We start from the raw sequence: 10,609 nt of genomic DNA, 5'->3' as shown, positions 1-10,609 counted from the left end.
CTTCTTAAGGCTTTCTTAGATAGAAAGACCTTCCAGAGGACTTCAAATTCTGTAGAAGACCTTCGAGAGGTATTGTATAGAGATCATCTGTGGGTGAAAATCTTCCTTAGGACGTTTATGGATAGGAGGACCTTCCAGAAGTTTTTCATAGATGGAAGACTTTCTAGAGGTATTTTTACAGACAAATATTTGTAAATAGAATACCTTCCAGAGATAGAGGACACAGAAGACATTTTCGAGTCCGTATAGAGATAGAACTTCTAGAGTGTTACTTTTTGAAAGAAGAAATTACAGAGGTCTTTCGTACTTGGACGATTTTTTAGAAATAGCTAATGGTTCCATACGTCTTCTAAGGATAGCTAACCTTTCAGAGGGTCTCATAGTGGTTTATTTATGAATAGAAGAAAATCCAGAGGTCTTCCAAATTTAGAAGGTCTCCAATAGATAGAAGCCATTCTTGAGGAATTTTATAGGCAGAATTCTATTTAGGGGACTTCTACAGATAGAAGAACTTCTGTAGGTCTTCTGTAGAAAGAAATCGTACTTGGCCGATTTTTTAGAGATAGCTAATGGGTAAGAGTCCATTCGGAGGACTGGTACCCTCCAGACGTCTTTTAAGGATAGCTAACCTTTAAGAAGCTTTCCTATATGTTTATTTATGAATAGAAGAAAATTCAGAGTTCTTTCATATTTAGAAGATCTTCTAGAGTTCTCCTATATAGAAGTCATTCTTGAGGAGTTTTATATTTAGGGAACTTCTACAGATAGAGGAACTTCTGAAAAATCTTTAATAGATCTTCTATAGCTTTCAAAGGCTATATTGAAGATCTCTAGAAGAATTTCCAGATATCTTCTACGAATCTTCATGAGTTTTTCTATTGACAGAATATCTTTCGGAAAAAGTAATAGTTAAAAGGTCTTCTAGAAAATCTTCGAAAGAATTTGCATAGGTAAAATAACTTAGAGACTGAACATCATCTGGAGATCTGCTTAAGATAGAAGAGCTATAGATTAAAGTTGTATGTAGTACTCTCTAGAGGTCTTCAGTAGATAGAAGAGCTTCCAGAGGTCTTCTACAGACAGGACATCTTCCAGAGGTCTCCAGAAGGTCTTCAGTCCTTTAAAAGTACTGGAAAAACGTCTAGAGGTCATCTATTGAAGGCCTACCGGAGTTGTTCTATCGATAGAAGACCATAGATGACGTATATAAACCTCCCCGATATTCTCCATACGTAGAAGATATTCCCGATACCATCTTTCAAAAATCTTGTATGGAGAAAATATCTTATTTTCTAGGTGGACGACTTTGATGAGGACTTCAATGGATAAGAAACCTTTAAGAGGTCTTCATATGAGAGATATTTAATAGAAAGAAGATCCTCTGGGGCGATAGTAGACTTTCATGATGTCATCTAGGTATAATAGACGTTCAAGAGGCCTTCTACGCATACTAGACCTTCCAGCGGCCTTCTAAAGGTAGTTAGACTTCTGCAAATTTAAAACCATTTTCTAGAGGCAAGAACTCCCAGAGCCCTGTTGTAGCTATATAGCTTTCTAGGGTTAATATACATTCTAGATATTTTCTAAAGGTAGAAGGTGTTTGAGCAATATTTGACCTTCAAGAGGCTCTTTAGGGATGACAGATGACTTCTCTAGATACTAAAAGGAATGTTGATGTTTTCAACATATAAAAAGCCTTCTGTTAGGCCACTTCCCGAGGTATTTTATAGATGGAAGAGCTTCCAGAGGTCTGTGGTGGATAGAATTCCGCTGGGCTCCGAGAGGTCTTCTGTCGATAGAAGATCACTAAAATATCCTCAGGTGACGTATACAAAAAAAAACCTTTCAAACATTTTTTATGGATAAACAACTTCAGTAGATTCCCCATGGATGAGCACTTTCAGTGATATTTTATGACTATAGACTTTCCGGATCTTCTAATAACACATAATATTCCTGATGTCTTCAATTGATAGCAAATGTTATACAAGGTCATCCAGATGATTTCAATGTTCTTATACGGGTAGCAGAACACCACCGCTCTCATATTGATAACCAACCCGAAAATACCACCCCCAACTCTGTAGGGTCCCACATTCCTTCATTGAAAGTCGTGCGACACTGTGCCTGAGTATATTTATTTCGATACAAAATATTCACATGTTTGTTTTGGATTTATTTTGGCGTTTTGTTTTCTCTCTCCCTCATGTTGTTATTGTTGTCATGGTTGTTGCTGTTTTTATTTCTCCTAACTTTGTTGTAATTGAAAACATTCAAATGTTTATGCAAAAATATTGTACACATAAATATATTGCTGTTGTTGTTGCTGTTTTTTCTGTTTTAATAAAATAAACAACATATGGTTCACCTTCACCTACCACCACCCTCCCTCGCCAATAGAGCTCCAGCGATCTTCAAGAACCCAACTACGTCAAACATGACAAACATTTAATGTTAATTTATCTTTGCATAGATAGCAGTGAGCATTAGATCGGGTGTGTGTGTGAGCGTATGTGTGTTCAATTCACTTAAGAATTTTTTGTTTTTGGAACACACCCACCCCCATTTGTTTCCCCCACTTTTGCCAATGTTTTATGATACTCTCCGTAAATGGCTAATATTTTTGAATGGTGGGTGGGGAGGGGTGAGCACCAGGCGCTTAACAGTAGATAATAATAAATTGAATAGCATGGATTATTGATTGAAGCGATAAATTTACTGTGATGATGCTCCATTGTGGGCGCTCGCACACACACAAACACACTCACATACACAATTTGAAATTATGATCAAAGTCAAATGGGGAATTAGAAAGGACAGACAAGAAAATTCTTTGGGGGGAATGTCTTCATATTGTTTTGTCTGTTAGGAAATCTGTCTGTGACACTCGGGGGGATTTGTAATGTTCATGTGATACATAAATGGGTTAAAGATTTGGAAACTTTATGGATCAGAGATTGATTGAATTTTGTAATAAATTGGAGATATATTTTATTTTGATTCACATGGAATGATAGAGCAAACAACAAGGAGAAAATGGGGTTTACAAGTTTTCTGAAACAGAACACTTATAAAGGTTATCAATGGATCGAATATATTAAAAATCTTCTGCAGCAACAATACCTTGAAGAGAAATTTTATGGATATAATTCCCATCAAATAATATTGACGGTTTTCTAAAGGCCTGCTTAAAAAAATCGTATGTAGTAGAACAAACACCATCCTGGTGCCTTCAACAGATAGAAACTTTCATGAGTTATTTCACATATATTCCAAGAAACTTCTACAGATGAGGGCAATTTTCAGATATCCTCTATACATTTTTTATAGGGGGTTTTCATAGACCTTCAATAAAATTCTACTGACTGAAGACCTTAGAGCGGACTTCTTTAGAAATACAACTTACCAGGGTCTTTTACAGAGATTCCAAGGGCCTCCTATATAGAGAGAAGACCTTATAGAGGTTTTCTACAGATAGAAGATTTTGCAGAGGTCGTCTATATATAAGCTAATTATCGCATATTGCTATTAACCATCCACAGATATTTTTTATAGGAAAATAAATCACAGAAAAATATTCTGTGGAGTCTATCAAAAGTCTTACTTTTATTTCGTTTTTTCACAGACTATAATAAGGCGTAGTTTTTTACATATTTTTTCAAAGTGCGTAGATTTTTTAAAAGGGGTCTATCTAGGAGTGCTTGATTTTTTTTTTTTTTAATTTATAGTCAGGTGTCCTTCAAAAGGTTAGAAAGTTAAAAATATATTTTTCATATAATAAATTTTTAATAATATTTTGCAGAAATTATTATTGCCTCAGATCTTTTAAACATATTTTTCAGGTCGCAATTTCACATTTCATTAGGAGTCTCAGAAACATGTTTTATATTCTTTCAGACTCTATATTTTAACAGAAACTACAGATGTGCGAATTTATTTATACCGATGGAAGAACTTTGAGACGTCTTATCTAATGTACTTAGACAGATCTTCCAGAGTTATTTATAGACAGAGGTCTTTCCAGAGGCCTTCCATTAACAGAAGAAATTACACAGGGCTTCCAAAGATCGAAATATTTTATATATAGAAGACTTTTTAGAGGTCGTATGCAGATAGAAGGCTTTTGAGTGGTATTATGTAGATAGAAAACCTCCCAGAGATCTTCAACAGATAAAATACCTTAAAGGGGCCTTCTATAGATAGAAATGCTTAATATTTATAAGACCTCCTTCTTGTACAATTCTTCCACTGATCTCCTATAGACAGAAGACCTTCAGAAGGTCTTATAAAGAGAGAAACCCTTCTACAGCTCTTCTGTAGGCATTAGACCTTTTACAGGAATCCTATAAAGAACATCTGGTATTCTACAGACATAAGGTCTTCTGCAGATCTTGTTTAGTCAGAATACCATCTACAGGACTTCTGTGGACAAAAAAGTTCTTCTTGTCTTCTATAGACCGCTTATAGGTCTTCTAAAGACCGCTTACAGGTCTTCTATGCAGAGAACAACTTTTAGAGGTCCCCTGTAAACAGAAGACCTGCTAAAGGACTTCTAAAAACAGTCCTTCAATATTGACAATAGCAATATTGAAGGATTGGATATGAGATATATTAGCCCTCCTTTTGTTATAACTCCCATACAAAGACAACGCCTGATTTTCGAGAATTTGAAGGTCTTAGCTGTAACTAACGAGACTGTAATTTGAAATTTCAGGTTCTTGCGGGTCAAATACACATTTGGAGAATAAATGAATCTATTTTAGGTCTTAGTCTAATAAAAAGTATCTTTCACATTTTAGGTATTTTGACGATCTTAGGCGTGAAAAGTTCTCAGAGGGTGAAATTGTCAATAAAAGTTCTCAGAGGGTAAAATTGTCAATACTGGTATAGCCCCGATATAACATCGTCATATTTTCTGGTATTTTGAAGATTTTAATGACATTTTGAAGGTTATTTAAGGGTGCACAAAATTTTTGCAGAAAATGTTAAAAATTTGTCCATGGATCTGTATAAAATACCCGCAATATTTTCGTGTGTTTTGAAGTACATACCGAATTTCCAACCTGCAATTTTCCTTTTTGTAATTGAGGATTTTTTTTTTATTTTCTTAGATTAAAAAACAACTCCTAATAGATAAATTTTAAATTATTATTATGTGGCCCTCATATAGATGCCCAGCGTATTTACATATTTGTAATTTGTTATTACAGATGTAAATTTCTTCTGAAAAGTATTTAAATATTGATTCACGAAAAACTCCAAGTTTAAGGTTCCAAAGGCCCTGGGAGAAGAGATCGCATATGACTCTTATAAAAGAAGATACATTCTTTTGTGACATTCTTACAGACAGAGAAGGGATCGCATATGACTCTTATAGAAGAAGATATATTCTTTTGTGACATTCTTACAGACAGAAACCTTTCAGAGGTATTTTATAGATAGAGCATTTTTACAGATTGTGGGCTTTTAAGAGGCACCCTAGGGATAATAGACGTTCAAGAGTTTTAGGGCCTTCTAAATGTATACACTTTTGAGATATACGTATATTTCTAAAAAAATATAAGTTTTCCCAGAGAAGTTTCGTAGATAGATCTCTGAGGTATAGTAGACCTTTAAGGTGTTCTCTAGGAATATTTCGTGCAAATCGAAAGATATATATGGGTTTTGGTACACAATTTACATAAAATCGGACAATAGTATATATGGGAGCTATATCTAAATCTGAACCCATTTTCACGAAACTTAGCCACACATCATTCTGGACCTAGTTCAGAGTTCTATGCCAAATTTCATGCAAATCGAATTATTTTTCTTCAATTTCAATAGGGGTCGTCCTTGGGCTAAATGAATGAGCTGTGCCAAATTTCATCCAATTCGAATAATAAATGCGACCTGTACTTTGGTCACAATTTAACATGGACAGACATGCAGACGGACGGACGGATATGCATAAATCGACTTAGAAAGTGATTCTATGCATATTCTCAAAAGGCACCATGTGTCTATCTCGTTTCCTTTTGCTCTGTTACAAACATATGCACAAAGACAATACCCTGTACCACAGTGTGGTGAAGGGTATAAAAATCCAAGCTTATGGTTCTGAAAGTCCTTAGAAAACTGTTCTTCAAGAAATCCAAGCTCTGACATTCTTCCGAAAATATTCCTTATCATTACTTATGGCTCTGATAGTCCTTAAGAAAATATTTTTAAAAAAATCACGACTATGGCTTTGATAGTCCATGGAAAATTATTCTTAAAAAAATATCAGAGGAGAGCACACTTCGAAAATTCTATATTCATGACATTAAAAAAAAAGCCAATTAAATGTCATTCTTCTGACGAGCTTGCCAATATCGTAAATTTATTTTGCAGTTACGGTTTGTACCCCGATAAGATTCCTATATGCCGTACCAAAAATTACCTTCTCTAGTTACAACTACCACTATTACTTTATCGTGACTAATAAAGTTTTTTTTTTTTGCTTTTCCACAAGTCATTTAGGTTGAGCAAACAATGATACAATTTATATTCTCAGATCTTCATAGCAGTTTTTGTTGTTAAACAAAAACATTCAATATTTACTTAAATGTTTTTTGTATTATTTCATTTCTTAACGGTCAGAATGGCACTACAGAGTTTTTTTACTATTTAAATTAATTAATTCGCAAAATATTGGGGGGAAATTTACCGCCTTTTATCTTTACACTATCTCCTTTATATAGGAAATTTAAATAAATATATTTTTAGAGATAAAGGGAAAATAAGAAAAAAATGATTAAAATTTTGAAAACAAATTCTGGGGAATATCATTTGCAAATTTCAGTTTGAAGTGTTAACAAACGTAATTTCATTAGTTGGTGTAATTTTTATTTTTTTTAATAATTTTTTTTTTTTTTTTTGTTTTCCAGTGATCGTTTTGTCTGCTGAACTCAATACACAATGGAAATAACAAGAATTCTCACATTACTTGGTATTGTAATAATGGCTATTATTACATTTTATGCCACACCGGCAGATGCATGCATGTGCTTACCCAGCCATCCCCAGACACATTACTGTGAAGCAGATTATGGTGAGTAAGAAATTAATTCTTTGTTTAAAAAAAAAATTAAAAAAATTTCTTTAAAAAATCGACACCTATTATAAGCTTGAAAAATAATCTTTAAAAAATCCACGCCTTTTGTAGAGCTTGAAAAATAATCTTTAAAAAATTGACGCCTTTTGCAGACCTTGAAAAAATAATCTTTAAAAAATCCATGCCTTTTGTAGAGCTTGAAAAATAGTCTTTAAAAAATCCACGCCTCTTGTAGAGCTTGAAATAATATTCTTTAAAAAGTCCACGACTTTTGTAGAGCTTGAAAAAATAATCTTAAAAAAATCTACGCCTTTTGAAGAGCTTAAAAAAATAATCTTTAAAAAATCCACGCCTTTTGCAGAGCTTGAAAAAAAAATATTTAAAAAATCCACGCCTATTAATATTTATCTCTCTTTCTTCTGTTTTCAGTCGCTCTCATTCGGGTAATGCGTAAATCTTCAAAATTGGTAGCTGGAAAAATTGTCTACAAGGTGGAAGTGAAGAAGTCCTACAAAGTAAGTCTAACAAGTACATCTCTATAAACATATATATTTTAATTATGCCCTTCACCACACTGTGGTACAGGGTATTATGTCTTCGTGCATATGTTTGTAACAGGCACAAGGAAACGAGATAGACCCACTGTTCCTTTTGAGAATATGCATAGAATCACCTTCTGAGTCGATTTATGCATGTCCGTCCGTCCGATTTGAGGTAAATGGTGCACCTAAGTCTCTATATATCTTTCGATTTGCACGAAATTTGGCATAACGTGCTGAATTGAGCCTAGAATGATGTGCTAAGTTTCGTGAAAATCGGTTCAGATTTAGATATAGTTCCCATATATAGTTTCGTCCGATTTAAGGTAAATGCTGCACCAAAGCCCCGATATATCTTTCGATTTGCACGAAATTTGGCATAGGATACTGAATTAGGTCCAGAATTATGTCTGCCAAGTTTCGTAAAAATCGGTCCAGATTTAGATATGGCTCCCATACATAGTTCCGTCCGATTTTATATAAATGGTGCGCCAACGTCCCTATATATCTTTCGATTTGCACGAAATTTGGCATAAGGTACTGAATTAGGTCCAGAATGATGTGTGCTAAGTTTCGTGATAATCGGTTTAGATTTAGATAAGCTCTCATATATAGTTTCGTCCGATTTAAAGTAAATGGTGCACCAAAGTCCCTATATATCTGTCAATTTGCACGAAATTTGGCATAACATACTGAATTGAGCCTAGAATGATGTCTGCTAAGTTTCGTGGAAATCGGTCCAGATTTAGATATAGCTCCCATATATAGTTTTGTCCGATTTAAGGTAAATGGGGCACTAAAGTCCCTATATATCTTTTGATTAGCACGAAATTTGGCATAGGGTACAGAATTAGGTCCAGAATGATGTGTGCTAAGTTTCGTTAAAATCAATTCAGATTTAGATATAGCTCCCATATATATTTTCGTCCGATTTAAGGTAAATGGAGCTCAAACTCCCTATATATCTTTCGATTCGCACGAAATTTGGCATAGGGCACTGAATTAGGTCGACAATGATGTCTGATAAGTTTAGTGGAAATGGGTCCAGATTTAGATATAGCTCCCATATATAGTAAATGGTGCACCAAAGTCCTTATATATGTTTTGATTTGTACGAAATTTGGCATAGTGTACTGAATTAGGCCCGAAATGATGTGTGCTATGTTTCGTGAAAATCGGTTCAGATTTAGATATAGCTCTCATATATAGTTTTGTCCGATTTACGGTAAATGATGCATTAAAGTCCCTATATATCATTCGATTTGCACGAAATTTGGCATAGGGTACTGAATTAGGTCCAGAATGGTGTGTGCTAAGTTTCGTGAAAATCGGTTCAGATTTAGATATAGCTCCCCAGATTTAGATATAGCTCCCTATATATCTTTCGATTTGCATGAAATTTGGCATAACGTACTGAATTGAACCAAGAATGATGTCTGCTATGTTTCATAAAAATCGGTCCAGATTTAGATATAGCTCCCATATATAGTTTCTTCCGATTTAAAGTAAATGGTGCGCCAAAGTCCCTATATATATTTCGATTTGCACGAAATTTAGCATAACGTACTGAATTGAGAATTGAGTGATGTCTGCCAAGTTTCGTGATAATCGGTTCAGATTAAGATATAGGTTCCATATATATTTTCGTCCGATTTAAGGTAAATGGAGCTCAAAGTTCCTATATATCTTTCGATTTGGAATTAGGTCCAGAATGATGTGTGCTATGTTACGTGAAAATCGGTTCAGATTTAGATATAGCTCTCATATATAGTTTTGTTCGATGTAAGGTAAATGGGGCACCAAAGTCCCTATATATCTTTCGATTTGCACGACATTTAGCATAACGTACTGAATTGAGCCTAGAGTGATGTCTGCTAAGTTTCGTGAAAATAGGTTCAGATTTAGATATAGCTCCCATATATATTTTCGCCCGATTTACGATAAATGGTGCACTGAAGTCCCTATATATCTATCGATTCGCACGAAATTTGGCATAGGGTACTGAATTAGGTCTAGAATGATGTCTGCTAAGTTTCATAAAAATCGGTCCAGATTTAGATATAGCTCCCATATATAGTTTCCCCCGATTTAATGTAAATGGTGCACCAATGTCCCTATATATTTTACGATTTGCACGAAATTTGGAACAGGGTACTGAATTAGGTCCAGAATGACGTGTACTAAGTTACGTGAAAATCGGTTCATATAGATCCCATATAGGATCGGTTAGATATAGATCCCATATGGGATTAATGTTAGTCGGTTTACTTATAGATAAAGTTCGCATATTTAAGTTCGGATACAAATGTATAATGTACCCAAAGTGGTGAAGGGTATCATAAAGTCGGCCCAGTCCGACTTTACTACTTTCCTTACTGATTTTTTATATATTTTTTCCCAATTTTCAGATGACCCAAGAAGGCCAACGAACCTTAAAGCATGGCCGCATTATGACTTCGGCTCACGACAGTATGTGTGGTGTTAATTTGCAGCTCGGACGTCTTTATGTAATTGCCGGCCGAGGTGATCAATTGAATATGTGTCATTATGCCAAGGAATATAAAAAGATGAGCATTATTGAGAGGACTGGATTTACCGGGGCCTATAAGAAGGGATGTGGATGTCAGGTAATAGATCAAAGACCAAAATAAAATTTTAATATTGGAAATTTTTTTAATAAAGAATAATTGAATAATTAATGGAATTTATTTTTCGTTTCCAGATAACTCCCTGCTTTGGAAATCGTTGCCTGGACTATGACCAGAAATCCAATGTGTGTCAATGGTCACCATTTGCTAAATGTGAAACAGATTACAGTGCCTGTATGCCCGCCCGAGCCCGTTCACCATTCAGTGTTACAGAGCCAATGCTTAAATGTCGCTGGCGAAGAACTGTCCAGTATGATGAGTGTAAAATGAATCCATAAAGAAATGGATTCGAAGAGAAAGATCGGGGGGTGTCTTGAATCACTTGAATCTTCATTATGTGCCAAAAC

At 34.7% G+C, this 10,609-nt stretch overlaps 1 protein-coding gene across 1 annotated transcript; it reads left to right on the top strand.

Annotated features, from left to right (window-relative positions):
• The first annotated feature begins 6,939 nt into the window (after positions 1-6,939).
• On the top strand, positions 6,940-10,540 carry LOC133337181 (tissue inhibitor of metalloproteinase-like). The gene is made up of 4 exons (XM_061545435.1): positions 6,940-7,072; positions 7,505-7,590; positions 10,023-10,241; positions 10,337-10,540. Exons 1-4 carry the CDS (start codon positions 6,940-6,942, stop codon positions 10,538-10,540), a joined length of 642 nt encoding a protein of 213 aa, XP_061401419.1.
• Positions 10,541-10,609: the final 69 nt, after the last annotated feature.

The sequence above is a fragment of the Musca vetustissima genome, unplaced genomic scaffold, assembly GCF_032173495.1.
Source record: "Musca vetustissima isolate MV318-11 ecotype Yass unplaced genomic scaffold, APGP_CSIRO_Mvet_v1 utg25102, whole genome shotgun sequence".
Taxonomy (NCBI): domain Eukaryota; kingdom Metazoa; phylum Arthropoda; class Insecta; order Diptera; family Muscidae; genus Musca; species Musca vetustissima.
The sequence above is the reverse complement of the archived record's forward strand: the minus strand, read 5'-3'. Positions and strand labels throughout refer to the sequence as shown.